At 44.8% G+C, this 21,346-nt stretch overlaps 1 protein-coding gene across 1 annotated transcript in view; it reads right to left on the reverse strand.

The window, feature by feature from the left end:
* Positions 1-38: 38 nt before the first annotated feature.
* Positions 39-21,346, reverse strand: part of TFAP2B (transcription factor AP-2 beta) — a gene marked incomplete in the record, with an annotated part of 26,539 nt that continues 5,231 nt past the window's right edge. Inside the window, 5 exon segments of the mRNA XM_076332606.1 lie at positions 39-743; positions 2,784-2,925; positions 5,585-5,703; positions 8,329-8,548; positions 16,435-16,495. Coding sequence (XP_076188721.1) covers positions 443-743; positions 2,784-2,925; positions 5,585-5,703; positions 8,329-8,548; positions 16,435-16,495 — 843 coding nt within the window.

A 21,346-nucleotide genomic window follows, 5' to 3' on the forward strand; every position in this document is an offset into this window, starting at 1 on the left:
AGCACTGACACCAAAAACGTTTCTCCGATTTCTTCCAATAAGTTATTCATTTCTTTCTTTTATTATTATTATTAATTATTATTATATTCCCCTGCCCCCCAAATCATTATTTAAAAAATGTGAAAGAACAGAAGTGGGAAAAAAATCCTGGTGGTTGTCTTCACATGTTCCTGGCAAGAGACTCTGAACCACTGGTCTTGCGCCATTGTGCTCCTCTGATCTTAAATTATTGTCTTTCTTTTATTATTGTTATTATTATTTTTATTATTATTATTATTATTTTGTCCTACCTAATAGAATTCTTCCAAAGCCCAATTCAGTATTTTTAAAGCTAAAATTAAGACGGTTTTGTTTTAAAAGATTATCTCTCTCTTTTCTCCTTTTATTTATTTAACTTTTTTCTTTTCCTTTCCTTTTTTTTTTTTTTTCCTCTCTCTCTCTCTCATTTTCTGTGTTTCTCTTCCTTGTCTCCAGTTTTACTACCTGGTCCTTCGCCAGATGTGTGCCTGTTAGCAGTGTTGTTGTTCAAGAACATCTTGTCCATGCCTTTGAGAGCTTCAGTCAGGTAGTTTTGAAGGGCCGTGAGGGCAGCGCAGATAGCGGGGGCCCCAAAGCCGTGAGTGATGAGGCTGAAGTGAGTCAAGCAGCTCTGAATGCCCGGTTCCAAAATAGGGGTGGGCCGGCTGTTTCCAATGGGCGTCCTGTCCTGGGCCAAGAGATCTGTAAATTCTTTACAAAGTTGCCTGCACGGAAGACAGAAAGGCAAAGAGAGGAAGAGAGAGAGAGAAAAGTGATGGTTAGGCTCATCCCACGCTTCTCTCAGACAATCAAGGTTGAAGGAAGGGGCAGGTTCAGGCCAAAGGTGATCCCAAGCCCCAGGATGGGACCTTTTTGCCACCTTCCTTTCCCCCAGCAGTGCTTGGGGACCAGCCATGGTGAGCCAGCAGCTCCCTGCTCAGGATGATGTTCTTCAGGAGAGAAGTTTCCGCAATTGCAGGGTAACACCAGGTCTGGAGATAGAAATCTCTACGGCAGCCACAAGGATGCTTCTGAAGCACTGTGAAAACCCAGCCCTGCTTGGTGGCTCTAGAAATAACCAGGTTGAAAGGGAGATGTGCCATGGGTCTGCCAACCACCCATCTTCTTGGAGGCCTGACCCTGGCTCAAAGCAGCTCGCACAAATGCTGTTGCTGGAGGAACGCACAACCATGCACCGAGAGCTACTGGGTGGCACAGGGACATGGTGCAGGGAAGGGCCAAAATGGAGCCTCCTCTGAGACTGCTCAGGCTGGGCCACCCTAAAGAGAAAGATCAGGACTTTGGGACTCCATGCTGGCTTATTCATTACATGAAGAGCAAAGCTAGTGTTTTCTATTTTATTTTGGGGGGGTGGCATCCCACCTAACACATCAGAGTTGGCATCTGGCTCTTGTTTGTTTGCCCACGCCTTTGCAAAATCAGATTTGATTTTTAGAATGAATTCCCCCACACACACTTTCTTTTGCATTGCTCTGGTCCGAAAGGCCTTCGAGTCAACAGGTGCCTGGGCAATGTAGAAACCCTGGGGGCTGGTGGGGTTCCCAAAGGAATAGTTTCTTCGAGACAGATGCCAACTCAGGGACTGGAGAAAAAAGGGCTGGAATTAAAGAAGGAAAAAAGAAACCCTTAAAAAAGGCATTCAGCTCTCATCCTCTGAAATTCTCTGAAATTCCCAGTGGGTTAAAGGTTTCAGAGGGTGGGGAAAGATAAAGGTCTACTTCTATGTGTATTATCCATTAAGAAAGTGCAAGAGAGGAAACTTTGAATTTGGAGAACAAACAGTAATGAGTCCAACATTTTACATCTTCAAAGAGCAAAGCAGGGTCTGCGAGCAATTAAAGTTCTGGGACATTAATATCTTCTGACCCTGCGGAAAAGGGCAATCAAATTCCAATCACGTCTAAAAAACATCTGGACAAATTTGAGCAAATGATTTTTCAACCCTCCATATATTTCTTTAAATTACACTGTCATCGGAGGCAAGACACGTCCCAGAGCATGAAATAAATGAAAGCTGTTTGGGCTGGTATTTTTTTTTTTTCTTTTTCTTTCTTTTTTTTCCCCTTTTTTTGCTGGATAGACGGAGATGTGTGGAGACACACAGCACCCGCCACGGAGGACCCGAGCAAACCACCCAGTCAGTAGCCTGGGAGGCACAGCCAAGTGTAAATCATCCGATACAGCACATCCACCGAGAAAGTCCCAAGGGAGAGAGAGGGGTTGGGGGGACAAAACCGAGGATCATTAGCCGGGGGGGGGGGGGGGTGTCCATTTTTTTTTTCTTTTTTCTTTTCCTTTTTTTTGCCTTCTTTTTTTTTCTTTTTTTTTTTTTTTTAATTAAACCGTATGGAAAAGACATTGCAATTTGGTAGCAGGCAAACAGGTGTGTGTGAGCAGCAGGAGGAACAGACAGACATGCTGTGGAAACAAAATATAGAGTTTTGGTCCCCTTTCCAGAAAGATTTTATGACTGGGGGTGGCTTGGAAACGATGTACAGTAGGTAGGGGACAGTCGCCTACATCCTCTATAGGGTCAGTGTGTGTTGGCAGAAACCCCACTGCAGAGGGACGCAGAGGCTATAGGGTCTACCCTGCCCATAGGGTGGTAGGAGCGTCCTTCCTCCCCGCGGGGCCGTTGTAATTTAGGGACTGGAAATTCCAAAACGGGCTCAGAGGAAGGGTTTAAGTAGGGGGAGGATTTTCTCGGGGGAGGGCAGAAGGGGGGTGGTCAACTTCGCACTCACTTTGTAGCAAGCAGCATGTTTTTCCTGGAGTGGAGGTCGCTGGGGTCCGTGTGCTGTCTGTTCAGGTACTCAGAAACAGCTTTGGCTGGGAACTCCGTTTCGCAGATGTACCCAAAATCCCGAGCTAAATGAACGGCCTCACCTGGAGGGAATGAGAGGGGGCATTAACACCTCCGGGCGCCGCCGGCCCCAGGCTGGGCTGGCTCCGACCTGCCGAGGCACCGAGCGGCACCGGGCTGCTGCTCACCGCTCCCTCTGGGAGAGACCAGCTCTTTCTGGGCCGGGTTTAGAAACCTTATAACATCCCCTGCGCCTTAGGACAGGCTCCAGGTATATGTTTTCCCTCCGCAAGCCCTATTTTGAGGGCAGAAGTAAGTTGATGGGACAGATTTTCAGCTGATGAGCTCTGTCTTGGCTACAACGCACTTGTGGTGGTAGGTACCGCTGCAGCTGATCGTGCAGAACTGTGGGTAAAGCACACGCACACGCACACATACACTTTCAAATGAACTGGGCCAAAAAAAAAGGCAAGAGGAAACTTAAATCCCGAAAGACAGAAAGATCCGAACTTCCCTTAGAGCAAAGGAACCGTTCCTGCCTCAATACACCGGAACACCGTCCAAAATTTTACAGACGTGGACATAATGTTAGTATTAATGTCAATTCTTTGTGGGACATTATATACACACTTGTTTATGCACACACACAAAGCACTTGCATCACGATCACAATTATCGCCACATCTGTAAAATGATGGAGATAACCGCATTTCCTCCCATGGAAATTATTAATCTGCTTTCTTAACTGACCACCGTGCAACAGGAACTCCTCTCTGCCCGGTGGAAGGATAGCAACTAATGGCAACCTGTTCTGTGAAAAATAATAATTATTCTAACTCTAATTCTAATTGTCACTTTTCCTGCCTGCCTGGTTTCAGGTTTCTTGCCTCCAGAGGTTCGTGTCATCCAACTCCTACTGATGTACTTTATGCCACAAGAAGAAGACAGTAGCTGAAGAAAGGAGAAAAAGAGGGAAAAAAACCCCAAACCCTCCGACTCTAGGGGGATTCCACCAGATTACAGCTCAGCCCCTCTAGAATAAAGCGTTAAACCCTTTAAAGCACCGCCTGAGGGACCGGGGGGGAAGATTTCCAACACGCAAACCAGATACGTCTAACAACTCCAGGACCACATTATTTTTAACGATCAGGAGCTGCTTTCCAACGTCATCTTCTGCTTTCCAAGGCTTCTCGCTAATCACCAAACCGCTTAATGAAAGCGAGGGCACCCGGCTGAGCCCGGGGAGTCCCCGCCGCGGTCACCCCGCGCCGGGCAGGGTCCCCCCGGGCACCGCCGGGGTAATCCCGGCCGGGGCTGGACGGAGCCTTTCTGCTCTTGGGCGATACAACAGCAGCAACGCTAAAGCCTGGCTGCTGGCAGAAAAGAAGATAAATCTCCAGCAGGTGCAGCTTCTTCCGAAAGGAGGGAGCTCTCTCAAGGGAAACTGTTGATTTGTAGGGAAATCGGGGGAGAGGAGGGTAACGTACGCCTTCCTACACACTTGACATCGGTTTTAGCGTCACTGTACAACCGCACAAGCTTTTGAACCTCAAGCCGGCTTCGGGGAGGGGCTGATTTTGCTGTGAGTGGGGTGCCCCGGTTTTCACACAGGCAGCGGGGGTGAAGCGGCGCTAACCCCGGTGTTCAAGGGCAGTTGTCACACCCGGAATGCTTCCCGTCTCCTATAGCCCGACCCTATATCCGTAACCCACGCCGGGCTTTGCACACTCGGCAGAACCCACACGCGGGTACCGGGAGGAGCTCGTTTCTATCAGCCCCCGTCTTTTTGCGAGCCTGCCTTCAGCTCTGCATGCGGTAAGGTCTTATCGCTCACATAACTCAATCAAAAGAGTTGAAAAGTTAACATCTAGCACAAATGTTTATGCCTGCTTTATATGCAGAAGAGATAAGCGGATTATTTATACGCCTCTCGGTGTGTATGTGTAATGCAGATACATATAATTCATAATTGCATCCATACTATTCCGGTTATGTTTTCTGGAGAAGGACCAGCTTCTCGTAGCATAAACACGCACATATCCTAAGCATATTAGTGGCTGGAAATTTTACTTTTCAATACAGTAACAATAAATCAAAGAAACACGCCGAACGCCAAAATGACATTAGTTGACTTGAAATGAGGTGAAACTTCAGTCTCCCCTTCCCTCTCTCCGTCCTCAGGAATAGCTTGTCTCTTTGTTCCGTTCTAGCCACCTTAAGGTAAACCGCGCTCTGCGACTCTTCAGTTGCTCCGATTTCTTTAAAAAAAATAAATTCTGTATCATTTTTCCTCACTGAGAGTCCTGTAGCGGCCATAAATAAGCTCGGGAGGAGCGAATTAGCGGGAGGATGGAGTAGACGTGGAGTCGGAGAGCACAGGCTGGAAATTAATAGCAATGAGGAATGGGACTGCCCTGTCGGGTCACACACACCTACACACACACCCACACACCCACACACAGCCCCTCATTCTTGCCACCAAGAGGGATCAATGACCCTCCAGCCAGTGATTTCATTTTGGGGAATGGGATCCTTAACCGTGCCGGTGTTCATGCTAACCCGCCCTGAATTTCACCTCTGCAAGGTTTTCCCACCTGATCCCGAAAGCTGGCGGGGGGGGGGGGAGGTGTGGGGGGGGGGAGGTGGGGGGGTGGTTTTTGTTGGGTTTTTTTTGTTCGTAAAATGTCAGACGCGAGTTCAGAGCAGGCAGGGGTGTGAAGGGAGCTGCGACCCTCGGCTTACCTTCCACCAGGGAGGTGAGTAAAGTGACATTTGCGGCCTTACGCCTGCCGGCTGGTAAATTCAAACCGATTTTTTCTAGCCTTTCTCGCAAAGATCTCCCCCCGTTTTTCGATTTGGCTCTAGAATTGCAAAGAAATTAACATCGTGATTAACCCCGCAGTGTTCCTGGAAGAAACGTTTAGTCTGTGCAGTCAGTGGAGCCTGGGAGGGTTTTCACTCGACGTTAAGGACTTCGGGTGTGTTGATTTCTGCTCGGGTTTGCTGAGATTTGCTTAATTTCTCCCAGGGGTGAGAGTGGGGATGAACCCATTTTTCTCCCTGTTTTATCCAGGGAAATCAAATAATGCCAGATAGCAATAATTAATGGACAGGGTTCTGATCTAGAGAGCACATGGGTTCCTGCTGTATGACACTAACTCGTATTAAGATGGAGCGAGGAGATGGGCAGAAAGGTAGAGGAGGAGAATTAAATCCTCAGTTGTTCCAGGAAAGAGCCAGAATGGGAAGAAGAACGAGGAGGTGGGGGGGAAATCTGAAAGGCTCGAAAGGAGAATGTGCGTGCCTGTGGATAAATAGAAAAGGAGAAAAATATTTTTTAAACCATTTCGTGCGTGTGTGTGAGTGTGTTCTTGTGCGGAAAGGCGGTGCTGAGAGGAAGAGCTCACCTGAAGGCAGGGTGCGTTATACAGAGGGAACTGATTGCCTGAAGGAGGATTTGAATATCTGTCGGAGGTTACTGATAAGGACAATAAAAGGATGAGCGAGCTATAGGTGGGAAATACAGAGCTATTGTTCGGACGCCTATACATATGTAAACCCCCAGGGATGAAACCTTGCCACCTGCGAAATCAGGGAGACTTTTGGCACCTAAGATCAGAGCCTATCCCAAACATCTCTTAGTTCTTACTTAAAATTTGTTTAAGCATTAGCAGTCACACTTAGCGAAGGGAAACCAGAAACGACAGAGAAGCCAGACTGGCTTCCCACTATTTTGTATCAGAGCAAATAGGGCTAGATGGCAGAATTGCAAGAGAGCAGCTTTCTATATTTCATGTGCTCCGAACCAAAAGCTTGTCTAAAATTTAGATTCAAGATAGGAACTGAAGTCAGCAGCAGCCAGTGATTATGGCTTGGGCCATCTCCAGAAATCCACTGAAGTTCAATAATGATGTTTCTTTACCTTGATAATCATATTTTCTACAGTGCATCTCTCAGATGTTCTCCCTGCTCCATTTGTGGTTGTACAGAACGAGCAGACAGGTTAGCATCTGTAAGTGAAAATCTCTGCTGCTCTCACTGGCAAGGATCACAGCTGAAACATTGATTACAGACATTCACGTGGAACAGCATCTATTTTAGGAGACCTTAATTCTCACGTGTATTTTTGGGTGACTGACTGCATGTAGCAGGACTTTCCCCCTCCTCTCCAGACGCGGAGCTGGAGCCCCTGACATCTTCCCAGAATTTTTTTGCATGGGGGAAAAAAACAAACAAACAAACAACAACTTCATTTTAAAACACCTTAGAGTCAACGTTGCCCAGTTGGTGCTACAGGAGTTGGCAAGGTATTTCCTCCCCTAAGATCAGCAACTTTTAAACATGATCTGAAATTTATTCAGGGCCAAATTCATTGACTTTGTTTCCGTCTCAAAGTTATGCTTTATCTTACAGTCTGGCATATACCTCACATGTAGAAAATGAAGTCTTATCCCCTCTCAGCTTTCCATGGGCTTGGGTGAACTGGTACCTCATACCATATCACGACTTCTTCCCTGTTCTGACCGGAGATAGAACCTTAGCTCACCTTTCTTACAGACAAGTCATACTGACAATTCCCAGACCTTCAGTCACTGTCAAGAAGATAAAGGCCTTTCTCCTGTTAGTCTTTCTAGCTGATGACCTTGGAGCTTAAATTCTTGTTACTGGTACCTAAATGCACGATCTCTCGCTTGATATGATGGAGTGGCAACCAGGCCTCCAGGTTATCCCTCGCTCCTCTTTTCCCTCAGTATCAGTAATGCCAACTATTTTGAGGTCTTCAGCAAAATCCGCCAGGACATTAGTGGGTGATTTGCACAAATGTTAAACAGCAAAGGCCTCAAGACCAACTGTGAGCAATTCCTCTAGCAACCTTCTCTAGATGAAGCACTAAGTTTCTGACTTTCAAAGCTATCTGTTGATGGCTTTTCTTTAGTCGGGTACTTACCTACCTTACAGGTAGCCTATAAATCCCCTGCCAATTTCAATAATGCCTTGTGTGACACCGTGGTAATTGCCTTATCGTTATTGCCATATAGAGGAAGCCTCATGGATTTATCTAGGAAATCCCTAGAAATACATCAGGTCCTGAAATACATCCAGTTTGTCCTGCAACATCTAACTGCAACATGCCCAGCATGGCATTTTATTTTGTCCATTTGCCAAGAGAGAAGTGTGAGGAGAAGGAGAAAAGATAGAAAGTGTGTGCATGTGCAAGTGTGAAAAAACTTCTTGTCTCAGTTCCTTCATTTTGAGATGCTTTGATAGAAAACGTACAAGGCCAAACTTTTCCCTAGTCCCCACATGTTCACCTCAATGTCTGAATGCAGCATATTTTCACCTTACCCTGAACGTTACACACACACATGCTATGACAGTAAGATCAATGCATATTTGCAATCGTCTTTACCATTGACCAAATATTTCTGGTGCATGCATGGGTGCCCACACATGGGCGTGTTCATGCGCTCGCCCCAGCCTCTTACCTTCTAAGTACTCCTCCTAGGAGGGACGCATTCAGACACTCTGGAGGAGAAAGGCGTCTTTGAACTTCTCCCACAGTTACTTTATACTTTGAAGTTGAACTAAGCAAAGACAAGCGGCCGGGTACAGAGCAAAACACCTCTCCGGTATTGACTGAAATTCCACCCAGGAAGCCATCTTTATTCATCATCAAAGAAGTAACAGATTTTGGAGGAACCGGAACTGGAGAAAGAAAAGGGGAAGAGGGGAGAGAGAAACCGTCACGCCACGAAGGAGTACAGGATAACCACAGTCTCTCTGACATGCACAGAACAGCAAAATGAAAGGGAATTTTGAATCTCTGGCTACCTCCAGCAACCTAAAGGGTGCTGCTCCCCCAACCTCTAGGAAACTGCTCCATGAATGATGGATGGAGAGAAGGGTGGTGCAGTACAGCCTCTATGCAGGGTTTGATCATTGGGAAATAAAATACATATTGGCAAGCACCTGGCAACTTTCGGGTTTGAGCCTGTGTCTCACCCAGAGCCCCCCGATGCCTTTTGTACAACGGACAGCGCCTTTCTGGAGGGGAAAAAAAAAGGAAAATTTACTTTTTTTTGCGAATGTTTCCATTACTGCTAAGCTGAGCTAGGAATAAATTCACTACACGAAGGGAGTTGCTGCCTTAAGTAAGTGTCAAGGCTGGAGGATACAGCAACCAGAAGACAGCTCTGTTATTGCTTTGTGTTTTTATTAAGTCTGGTTTATGAAATAAAATGAGTCTTTTCCTTCAGAAAAATGAACACCAGAAAAAAAATATCTGGTCTAACCACAGCGTTCGCCACCTTGCGCTGTCCATGAAGTAGTGGGAACTCTCCTGCCCCTAAATAAAGCTGATCTAGTTACTGTAACACATATTTAAAGGTAGTTATGGGGGAAAAAAACCAAACCAAAACAATAAAGGGGAACTAAACAAAATAAAAAGATGTTATTCTGCCCATGATAAAAAGAAAGATTTCTTTTCTCTGAGAAACTAGCGAGGTTATTTTAAGAGTAACCAAGGGGATTATAACGAACAAACTCCTGTAATAGCAACCAGACACACTCAGAAAGAAAGAAACAAAAAAAAAAAACCACCCAAAACTGGTTAAACTAAAAATGAGAGCAATCCCCCCGTGACATGAATTTTGTTTACAAATGAACTTAAACAGCTCCCTCATAATTGCGTGGAACTGTTATGATTTACAGCAGGTGCTCTAATCAATCAACCAATCACTTTAATTTATAGGGAGCCTCGCTGCATTTTCCCAGTTGTTTCATTTCTGCAAGTAATTGATAACAAACCGTACTTAAGGTATGTTTTATGCAGGAGTTAATAAGAGCTGACAGCTGCTACTGCTGCTTCCTCTCGGAATCGCGGCAACACGCCTTTCCTTATAGAAAATATACTCCGAAATTGGCGGGGTTTGCTGGTGGTAGAGTCCGGGCATGTTTCAGAGGAGAAGACTAATTGATTACACACCCTCGTCGAGCAGATACTGCTTCACAGTCTCCCATTTCCACTCAATCAATTGCAAAACCAATTCGGCAAATAATAGGGTTCTATTCTGCACATATGCCAGCTATTTAGTAGTTATAATACATGTCAGTTAAGTCATAAAAACCCTGTTTATTTGCAACATATCTGGAGAATCAAACCATTAGGGTTGAGGGGATATTTAAGTCGTCTGGAGCTGCTAAACAATAAGATCGGGTATCCTAATATATTACCAAGTGCTAACTACTGGGCAATTGCCAATTTTATAACCTCAGTGTATGGAATAGACACAACCGTGTTTCACTGTTTTTATTACAGATCATTTCCTACTGCCAGACCAGACCCCCACAATAAAAGCTCTATAACAGCTAAAAACCAAAAGGCATGTCAATTTTAGATATACATATTGCTTCATATGCCTTGTATATAGTCTCCAGTATAAACAAATTATTTTGAGTGGCTTTACTCCAGGGAATCGGAAAGTGAAATGGATTCCTATTTCTCTATTATTTTTAGTTAGGCACTTTATGCAGCTCATAAAGGCGGTTTCAAATAGTTTGAGAATGGCAGAGAAACAGTTATAAAAGAGTTAGAGGCCCTCCTCTGCTTTCCTTGCTATTAATAGGATTTTTGCCATTGATTCTATAGGAAGGGACTCGTTTGGGGTGTCAGAGATAGCACTGGCAGACAAAAAAAAAAAGTCTCTCTCTCTCTTCCCCCATTATACATAGGTATATCACTTATTTAATGCACGACGTTCTGCAAACGTCATTCGAGCGAAGCATCAAGAAAAAGTTAAAAAAAAAAAAAAAAAAAAAAAGAGTTAGATTAAAGCAGTGCCACCAGACAGATTTTCATGACTGGCGTTTTTTTCTTCGGTCAAACACATGGGCTCAGTGGGTCGAGTACACCTTTACAGTGGCTATATTTAGTGGCCAGTTTATCAGGTCACTGTCCAGTGAACTGAGAAATTAAACAAGAGGCAGCAATTCCACGACCATCTGATCTTAGTCCAAACTCACTAAAGAGAGAGGGACCCGTGCAATGCTTAAATGTACCTCACCCGGCTCGCTCTGGCCTTTTGGAGCACTCATTACATTAGTTAACCTTTCAAATACGGATTTTCACGTGCTCAGTGTTTTTTTCCTTGCAAATTGCTTTTGGGAAGCAGGCTGGCTCCCTTCCCAGCCATGCTGAGAGCTCCTCAGCTTTTTGTTCCTACCAATGCCTTCCCGAAAAGGACCGTAAGAACATACCCATCAGTTGGAGTCTAATAACTCTAAACCCATTTTAGAGGCTTGCCAGGCGGTGTAAGCATATCTATTGCAATTTCATAGCTTCAGAGAGATGTATTCTATCTAGACTCTATATCTTCTGTAAATTACCTAATGCTGCCTCAAAAAAGTGTTTGCCATGGAATGAATTATCTCTATCTATATCATATCTATATGTTTATCATGGCTATAGCTTTCCAGATACAGCCCAGGCGTTACCAGAGATAATATAACGTGGAGGTTTTAGTGGGTGAAGAGATACACACGTCCGTGTGTGCAGCTGCACGTGTCAAATCTCTGCGTGTACGTAAATAAACTGTAAGGCACAGTATACTTTCAGTCGATGTCAACTTTCCCAGTTGGTTAGGGATTGCTACAACTGCTGAGATAATACAGAATAACTCACACGGGTAGACGCAGCGTCCCCACCACTTCTGCTTTAACTTTATCCCATTTAGTTCTTGTTGTCCCCAGCAGAAACTATTCGGTTTTCTTTCACTCCCAAACTCGATTTGCTGTGTGTATGTGAGCATTCACAGCTACGTAATTCCCCTTTCCAAAATCTCTGCCTTCTCTTTCCTTACTTCTCTCTCCCTCTCCCCTTTCTCCCTCTTTTTTTCTCGACTTCTTTCTCCTTCTCTACCCCTTTCTTTCTCTCTTTCTCTTCCTGCGGTTACTTCCCGCCTCTTTGTCATTTCTCCCCCTTCCATTTCTCTTCAGCTTATCAATAAACCAGGAGAGCAACAGTAGCCGCTTGATTTGTTAGTAATTATAAGCATACTGTTCCTGCAAACGGGATCTCTAGATGAGTGAGATCGCTTTAAAACGACAGCAGGAAATGGTGGGGAAATGGAGCATGGCGAAACTCAGCGTGAAGCTTTCAGTTCTTTACATGTTTACAATTTTCTGTGCATACATTAAGTCTTAGGGTTTGGGTTGTTGTTTTTTTTTTTTTTTTTTCCGTGGTGGTGGTGGTGGTTCTCTGTTGGGTTGCTCTCCACAAACGCCTGAAAAGGCGCACGAAGGCACACGGACAAGAGGGAATGGAAATAAAAGGGCATTTCAGCAACACTAAAAAATAAACAAATAGGGAGAGTTATGTCTTGAAAATAGCTGAGTAACGAGGCTCTAAGCTATGGATACAGTGGCAGTAACCCTGGTGAATAATATGATAGTCGATCAGTCAATCAATCAATTAATGAGAAGAAATATTTCTTGTATTTATTACTAACAAACGTCATGGACAAACTTACTACTAATCAGCTATCAAACTGCCTTCAAATCTTTTTATCTGCCTACTGGGCCTGAAATGAGTAAAAAGTTCTTTGTCCGTTAGAACAGGACTTTGTTGTTAATGATGATTTGGTCTGACCTCGTAGCCAAACCTAGAAAGCCTGGGGACAACGTCTTACCCATTGCCACTAAAAGACCCTGTTCTTATTTTAATTTTAATGAACAAATACAGAAAGTGTGTGTTCAGGTTCCCTTCCCTCCTGTCTCCTCCTCTTCCCCCCCGCCTCCCTCTCCTCCACCGCAGTCCCTTTCCCCTGAAAGCTGGGACTAAATCTCAAAGTGAAATGTATTCCCTCGAAATCGTTTTGCATTCAATTAAAGTGGATCGTAAGGTTCAATGGGTAATCCAGGAAAAAGCACGAAACCGAGTGGCAGCGAAGCAGCATCTCCGATTCCCAGATCTATCACCTGAGAAGCTGAGGCCAGAGTGGGTTTCAGTTAATCATTTATCCGGATACTTCAAGAAGGGGCGGGGAGGAATCTTACGCTGTATTATTAAGAGTTAAAAAAAAATGTTAAGACACCGCCTTTCATATGTTTCTTTAAAATAACATGAACAATAGAGGATGTTTGCAAGGAGACAATGAATTAAGGTGTTAGGGCTAAAATGGCCTTTCGCGTTAAATCAGATGTGAGTGTGCAGACGATCGTCAGAAAGAGCTGAAAGTAAATAAATACATCAGGATAATTTTAAGGTCACTGACTGTGCCCCAGAGTCACAAAAAATTAACTTGGGACTCGGGCCACGCGAGGTTTTGCAAGAGGACAACTTCTTTCGCCATAGACGGTGCCAAGCAGATTTCAGATGAGCAGTTGACAAGGGGACACGATCTTTTATTCCTGACACAGGGAAAACCTTCCCTTCATTTCAGCAGAAATCGAGGGAAAGGCCTCAAAACGTGCAGCCGGTAAGCTCTTAGAGCCGAGTTAAATCTGGTATTAACGCTTTTGGTGATTATTATCATCTTGATGATTTATCTGGCTCCCTCCCTCCCCCTTCCACCGCCCAAACCTTAATGGAACTAGGAGTTAACGATGATTTTTTAATGTCTCGTTGGATTTTTAGACTGTTAATGTACCGCATCCTTCTCATTATTAGTTTATTGATTGTTCATTGACCAGCCCCCTTCAAATCGTATTAACCACCCTCTGCCACTTTAGATTAGGAGAGTTTAAAAAGCACCTTTCATTATTTCACCGCCACCACCACCACCACAGTAGAGTTCAGGCTTGGTAGCTTAATGCTCGCTCTAATGGGGCAGCTAAGAGACGAGGGGCCACGGTCCCTGCCTATTGCATTAATAGCTCAAAGGGGGCTAATACAGAAAATTAGCCTTAAACGAGCTCTGGAGATCTCCAAATGAAAGAGCCATTTATCACGCTGGCTACCTTCACTCCACTCGTTTGCTCTCTCTACTGGGAACAACTCATTTCCTCTTAACTAAATTACTGCAGAAATGTCAAGTGAGCTCAGATAGCAAACATAACAAGAGACCGTGTATATGTAATCTATTGTGCGGGATCGATACGCGAGATAAATCGATAGCCGTGCATGAATCCCTATATAATTTCCTTAATATTTTTGGCAACCCTTTTGCACAGATAGATAATTCCCTCTGCGGGCCTGAAAGGCCATAAAGGAACCGACACCTACAGTCTGGATGGTGTAATTAAGTTTAGACTTCAAGTCCACGTCATATTTTTTGCACTATATTGTAATTAAAGCATTTTAGGCACTAAACTAGCTTTTGGTGAAGTAGACCCCCTCCAATCCTCGTCTAGCAAATATGTATCACGGGGAGTGCTCCACTGCACAAAAATCAGTCAATACCTGTCTGTCTGTCTATGCCGTCCTCCTGCAACCACGACTTACAGAGTTAAAATAACTTATTCTTACTTCAAAGTACATCCTCACAGCTACAAACTGCAGGGAACAAAGCGAAATTGATACTGAACCCTCTCTGTGTTGCTCCTTCACTCGTCCTGATTAAATATTGCCTGCCACAAATGTGACCTGCTATTTATTACCCATTTCTCTTCCTCCGCACCCAGGAAACTCGCTGTGCAGAAAGAAACTGAGCTCACAATATTCCTTTATGCTGGAAAGTTTCTCAGAGCTCAGCATTACTTCTAAGGAAGAAAATACTGCTACAGTGACTCTAAAATAGCTGCAGACGAATCTCAGGATCTTTTTTAGTAACCTAATTTCCAAAGTGCATATGTATCCTGTTCACCACGGATAAACTCAGAGTATCTCTTCTGACGGCTGCAAATAGGCACATGTAATCCCACCTATGTGGGACTGTGTCTGCGGCAGCTGCTCGACCTGGGGCCGTTGCAATGCCCATACACAGTAAGCACACCTAAATCTATACCTAATACAGAGCATTCTTGACATTCGCGTTTTAGTGCTACTCGCTGTCTAACTGTGCCACTCGGCATGCAACGCCTCTGCTGTCCTCGTCAGCTGGAGGAGGGAGAGACACAGACAGGGGCGGGGGGGGGTGGGGGTGGGGGGTGTAAAAGGGTATTTTGGACCGGGTGATCAACAGAAGAGCGTTCTGCGGAAAAACAGATTGCGAAAGGAAAATGCGAGCACGGACCGACGTTAGAAAGCAGTCTCTCGATCACAAATCAAGCACCAATTAATCAAATACACCCAAGAGGAAACATCGTGTATGAGGTGTCAGGCGGGGGTGGGGAGGGGAGGAGAGGGGAGGAGAGTGAGGGGGAAAAAAAAAGAGAAAAATAATACAACCAAAAGCCATCAGGTTACAGACCCTGAGCACAAAACCTACTACACTTTCAAACTGAACTAAAACAGGAGAAACAACTTTTTTTTTTTTTTTTTTAAGGTAAGTAGTTTTCTGTTTCTCAAAAGCACCTTCGACTTTTCAACGGGTGGTCATAAACGATGCTGCCAAATGGTCTTCAAGTTTTCGTCTGTCCTCCCTCAAATAACTAGAACTTGATCGTATGTGAGAGAGAGAGAGACCGTACATGAGGTTTTAAATTAAAAAACAATAAATGCACGGAAGGACCTCATGCTGCCTTGAACGCATTTTAAATAAACACCCTCCCTGTTATTTTGCTTTACATTCTAGAAGAACATCTCTATTAAAGCATTTGTGCGCATTTGACAAATAATAAGGTCCTGGAGATAAGTGCTGTTGATAGTAAGCATAAGGGACAGCATTTCTAAGCCTCATCTCTGGTACTTAAAATTGAATCTAGAAATAGAAACTCCTTAGATAATTAAAGATAGCTTCCCCTACATTTGCAGTGTGTGATCTGTTTAATGTCTATCAGCATAACACAACACTAATCGCCAAGCATCTTCGAGTGGCTGTCAGAGAAATGTAAAAAAATTAAGCAGCTGCAATACGCCCAAAATGAGTTATTGTAATTACATTTAATTAGTTTAATTAGTTAATTATTTTGCTTACAGCTGTACAAGAGACTGCAAACATTTGTTAATATCACATTCCCTTTAACAGTATGGGGTGATGCTGCAGTTACACTAAATCATGCGCGCATATGTAGAAAGATTTAAAACATGGGCATGGGGAAGGGGGGATTCTTGGAGGAAGGGGGGAAGGAGGTCGGGGCTGCCTTTCCGTAGGCATTTGGTTCTCTCCCCTTCACGTTCGATTCGCCTGGGAAATGCATTTAAGCCCCAAAGGGGATCAACCCCCTTCCCCCATTAAAAGCCAAGGGGTCCCCATCGAGGGCTACGGGGGCAAAAGAGGAGGGGGCCCGTGGAACCTTCATTTGCGCATGGGGTGCTCCGTTTGAGAGCATTTGTGTAATTAAACCCTTTGAAGGACGGGGGAGGGGGGATATCAACTTTTCCTTTCACATCTCTCTCCTTTCCCCTTCACTCTGTCTGCCGATCCAAGCAACTATCCGTCTTGCTGCCATGTATGCCTCCTTCCCGGATGAATTAATTGCCCCAAAGTAAAAATATATCATGGAGATATTGCCACACAGTAAAAGTTTGTCTAGCTTGTTGGAATAATCCATACCTTTTTTAATGACAGACTGGTCCAATAAGTTCATACCGCTGTTATTGGCATCTTCAACTGACTGTGGATATAAAAACATCACTATTCAAATTGACTGGATATTAAAGAATCGCGTACATAAATCATGTCATTCCAAACTGGAGTTTCTGTTATTTCCATTTATATTAATTCGCTAGGGGAGGAGGGATTTTTTATTATTATTATTATTATTGTTATTATTATTCCCCCAAATCGACAAGGAAATGAAATTCTTACAAATTATATAGTCTTCTAATAAAAAAAAGAAGTGTGAAGCATATGGGGTGCAATACTGGTTTTGTTATCTTATAAAACATAGATATCACATAGACTTCTTTGCATTCGACAAAGCTTTATATTTCTTCCTTTGAAAATCTGGCAATTTGGCAACATCTGCAAGATCTACTGCATGACATAAATGAACACGGTTAAGGACAACTTAAATTCTCCCTCCCCTTTCCTCCCCCCCCCCCCTTTTTTTTTTGGTTGTTTGTTTGTTTGTTTGTTTAACCCTGCTACATCTTAATAATTCAAGGGCCATTTACTTTTTATATATAATAGTTTACATTATGGACTTTTAATTAAAGCCTGAGCAATTCGGAGTGCAGCGCAACGCCCACATCGTACAGGGTACAAGCAGAAAGAGATTTACGGCTCCCGAGGTTGCTTCCATGTCCTGAATTGGTGGGGACGGGGAGGGGGGAGCAGGAACAGACGTTACGAAAAGTACGAACTATTAAGTTGATTGCCTAGAAAAGTCTCTCCATCTCCTTTTCAAAGCCTTTTTCCCTTTTTTTCCCCCCCTTTCTTTTCAGCCCGCTTAGGAGCACACCTGTTATTATGGCATTAACTTCTTCGGCAGGGAAGAGAACAAAGACGGGCACAGAGGACAGAGCAAATGCTGGGCTTCATTTCTCAAGACGAAAGCCGGGGTATACAAAAACAAACAAGCAAACAAACATTACCGCCGAATCTGCGGTCAGCCCAGCAAAATCGTCTCCCAAAGAGAAGAGGTCTCGTAAGAGCAATTTATTGCAGCGTGACGACAGGTTCCGTTTTAGGGTAAATTCTGGGTTTCGGAGAAAGGGAGGACCTGTGGGTTTCTTGGGTTTATTATTTGATTTTTCTTATTATTATTTAGGGTTTGGGTTTTTTCCGGGTTATTGCATATTTGGGGAGTCGTCACATTTTTTCCCTGATAAGGAAAACACCTTTCCAGCAAAGCAATTATTTTCTTCCCTATTATTTTAACTTTATCTTTGCTACACCGAGAGGCTGAGCTTATCCGGATCCAGCCCTTATCTCCGGCTCTCTCTCTGCTCAGCAGAGACGTTCAGGATGGAATATGATTTAGGAGAAAAATTACATCTCCCCAAAATGTGACGGAACAGTATTTTCCATGAGATCTTGCCTTTCATTTTCCTTGAATCCACACTCAAACGAGCGCGCACACACACACACACACAGAGTGGTTCCTTCTGCCGTGTGTTTGTGCATGGCTGTGTCTCGCTCTCATAATCAATAGGCTACATACCTAAAGGGCACAAAATAAAATTACAAAGTCTTCCCTCCTTTCCCTGTGCAGCTCCCGAAGAGGGATGATGGGCAAATCCTGCAGCCTGCTGGAGTGCACCGCGGTGCACCTCGACGGCGCAGAGTTGGAGGTGAGTGTGAAACGCCATCTTCCCCTTTCTTTTTTTCTTTTCCCTCCTTATCTCACCTTATCTCTGGAGTCGATGGTTGTGCACACGCTTTATGTGTGTGCGTGCACTCCGCTCGCTCCATCAGCAACGTGGGTTAGTTGTTGTAGTTAATGAGAAGACTCCTGTCTGATTTTCTATCTAATTACGCCCTCCTGCTGGGTTTTTGTACAGGATATTCGCTCAGCATGCTGGCAGTTAATAGTCACAGAGAGGATCGTAAAGATTTAATTAGGACTGCATGCGGAAACGTGGAAAAACAACTCAGACTTTTAATTACTAGACTTCTTTAGTTAAAAGTGATACCAGGGGTTACTTTATAAGAGACTTGGGTGTTTTGGTGCAGCTTAACTTTCCGTGTCTCTAGCTAGCACGTAGGAGCGGGGACGGCAGTTGCGAGGGAGGAGGAGGAGGAGTGGAGGTGTGTGTGCAGGGAGGGGAAAGGTGATGAGTTTCCAGATACACTTAGAAAATCTAAAGAGGAAGATTCCCCTCCCTCCCCTCCTCCAATAATCTGATAGCACGGAGTTTCCTGTATACCATATATATACACACCTTATTCGACAGCTATGGATATATCTGAGAGAAAACCCTAAAACCTGATCTTTTTGTGTTCCTTTAAAGACTCTAAAGAATCTGCATGTTCCCCTGGGTATTTTCTTTGTCGTATCTTTTACTAGTAAACCTTACTTTTGCCTAGCCGTGGAAAGAAAAAAAAAACCAAAACAAAACAAAGCAACCAAAAAGCTGGGATTGCAATGGTGTTTTTCAGAGTCCCTATTAGATGATGCAAATTTGTTTTCAATAAGTGGGTCTTGGCTTCCCCGTCTGAGGGCTGTAAATCGCAGATTGAAAATTCCTCTCGAAAGGGGCAGCAATAGCAATACAATACGTCCTGTTTACAATAACAGAGCGCTATCGTGTTACAATCACTTAATTCTGCCCCTGGACAATGGCTCGCACATGGCCTGGATTTGGTGTTTATAAAATAACCACTGTTTCCTTCTGTCACGCACTCGCTTTCTGTCTCATTCTCCCTTGTCAGCCCAACCCATTCTCATGGCACGTATTTGATCAGACATGCATAAGCTAAAGCAAAGAGACACATCTTTATCCGGCTGTGTACCCAGATATCGGTTCAACTTTTTGGACTGCTAAAAGAGAAAAAAACCCACAAAACTATTTGAGACCCTTCCTGGAAATTCTCTCTAGTGTTCGTGGATAATAAGTATATGTCGCCTAAACAGGAATCCCTGTAGCGAGAACGGATCCCTTGCAGCTAGAATAAATCCATATTAAAAATCAGGGTGGAAAACTGCCCAACTTCATCTGTCACTAGTGGGGGGACAAGAATAGAAAATGCTGAACGGTAGGAGCGAGTGCTGGGCTGCCTTCCCTCCTGCCTATGCTAACTTGCAGTTGGACACTTCTTCCTTCACGTGTTTCTCCTTGGGATACCCTCCTCTCCCTCTTCCCCTCCTCCCCCAGCCTGAGACCAAACTTTTAGAAATAAAGGGCCTCTTTCACTTCCCGCGGCCTCAGCACCCCAAAACAAGAACCCCAGCCCTGCTGGCCCACAGCCTCGTCCGCCCCGGCCCATCCCCATCCCATCCCCATCCCATCCCCATCCCATCCCCATCCCATCCCGGCCCCAGCCCGGCCCCGGCCCGCCCGGGCGAGCGGGGCGCGGGTGGCCGCGGGGCGCACCGCTGCTCTCGGAGCCGTCGGGGGGAGGCACTCTCCGCGAGCGCTGTGCCCTGCCCGCGGAAGGGATGTTTGATTGGAAAAAGGAGGGAGAGCTGCTTTATTTGAGCTGAGCAGGACTTTTCCTTCTTTCCTCTTCTTGCTTTCTTTCTTTCTCCCTCGCTTTCTCGCTTTCTCTCCCCCCCCCCCCTTCTTCTTTCCTTCTTTCTCTCTCCCTTCTCTTTTTTCCTCCTTTTCCTCTCCTCTTTCTCTCTCTTTCTTTTCTTCTTTTTCCTTCTCTCTCCTTTCGCTCTTTCTCCCTTTCATATTTTTCTTTTTCCTCTCTCTTTCCCTTTCCTTCCCTCCTCCCTCTCTTTCTCACAAGAGCACAACAATTACCGGCTTTTCTTTGGGGAAAGTGTAAATATCAAAGCACAAACAGTACTTAACGTCTATCGGTTGTAGAGAGAAAGAAGGAGAGCGATCCCCTTTCTGCATTCACAGAGGTAAAACTCGCCTTGACCTGCAAGCCAGTTTCTCTGAGCCAGGAATGCGAGACGAGACCTGCTCATCGCGCCCGTGGGGGCCAGGGGCTGCCCCCAGGTCTCAAAACCAGCTTGGAAACCCGCAGAAACCAGCGACCCGACGGCCACTGTGCTCGGAGGCAGGAGCAAATCCAACCAGAAAAAAAAAAACCTTTCTATTTCTAAAGCAACTCGCCCCAGCAAAGCTCGGAGATTTCCCCCTGAAGCCCTAGGACAAGCCTCCAGCCGATGGAACACAGCCCCTCTGCTGCTCTGCCGCCGATTCCGATAATGTTCAGCAGGATCCTTTTTCACGGCTGTTTTTTTTTCCTTCTCAGCCTCCTCTTTTCTCCTTTCTTTATCCCTTTCTGTAACTTTGAAGTCCGTATCCCATCCAGTGGTCCATATCTTTATTTATCCCAAGTCTAAATATATATATATATAAAAATGATATATATGATCTATAAATTTGGGGGAAAAAAGGAATGGAAGGGGAACCCCTAAATCCCGAATGGTAAAGCCTAATTTAAGACCTGGCCCCTGGAGGCTCCAGCCTCCGGCTCGGGGGTCCCCACCGGTTGGCCTTGCCCTGCTCCAGCAAGGTGCAAACCACCCCAGCACCGAAGCTGTTAAGGGCCTTTCTGTTTTTAGGAAATAACACGTGATGATGAGTTTCGCGTGGGATGGGAAAAGGCTGGGAAATACTGTGCTTTGAGCCCGGTGAAACTCCTTTGTTGCCCAACAGAGGGAATAAAACTATTTAAAATCAGTGCTACCCTACCAACTATTCTTAAAAAAAGAAAAAAAGGGGGAGGGGGGGTTGTTCCTGATCACCGGTTATTGCTTTTGGTTTGGGTTTTGTTTATATTTTCCCTCCCTCCCGGATGAAAAATGTAGTAATTTGACAGTTTCATCAAAATCCCTGAACTGCAGGAAATTGGGGGGGGGGGGGGGGGGGGGGAAGGGGGGAGCTGAGATTGCATGGGA

The sequence above is a fragment of the Aptenodytes patagonicus genome, chromosome 3, assembly GCF_965638725.1.
Source record: "Aptenodytes patagonicus chromosome 3, bAptPat1.pri.cur, whole genome shotgun sequence".
Taxonomy (NCBI): Eukaryota; Metazoa; Chordata; class Aves; order Sphenisciformes; family Spheniscidae; genus Aptenodytes; species Aptenodytes patagonicus.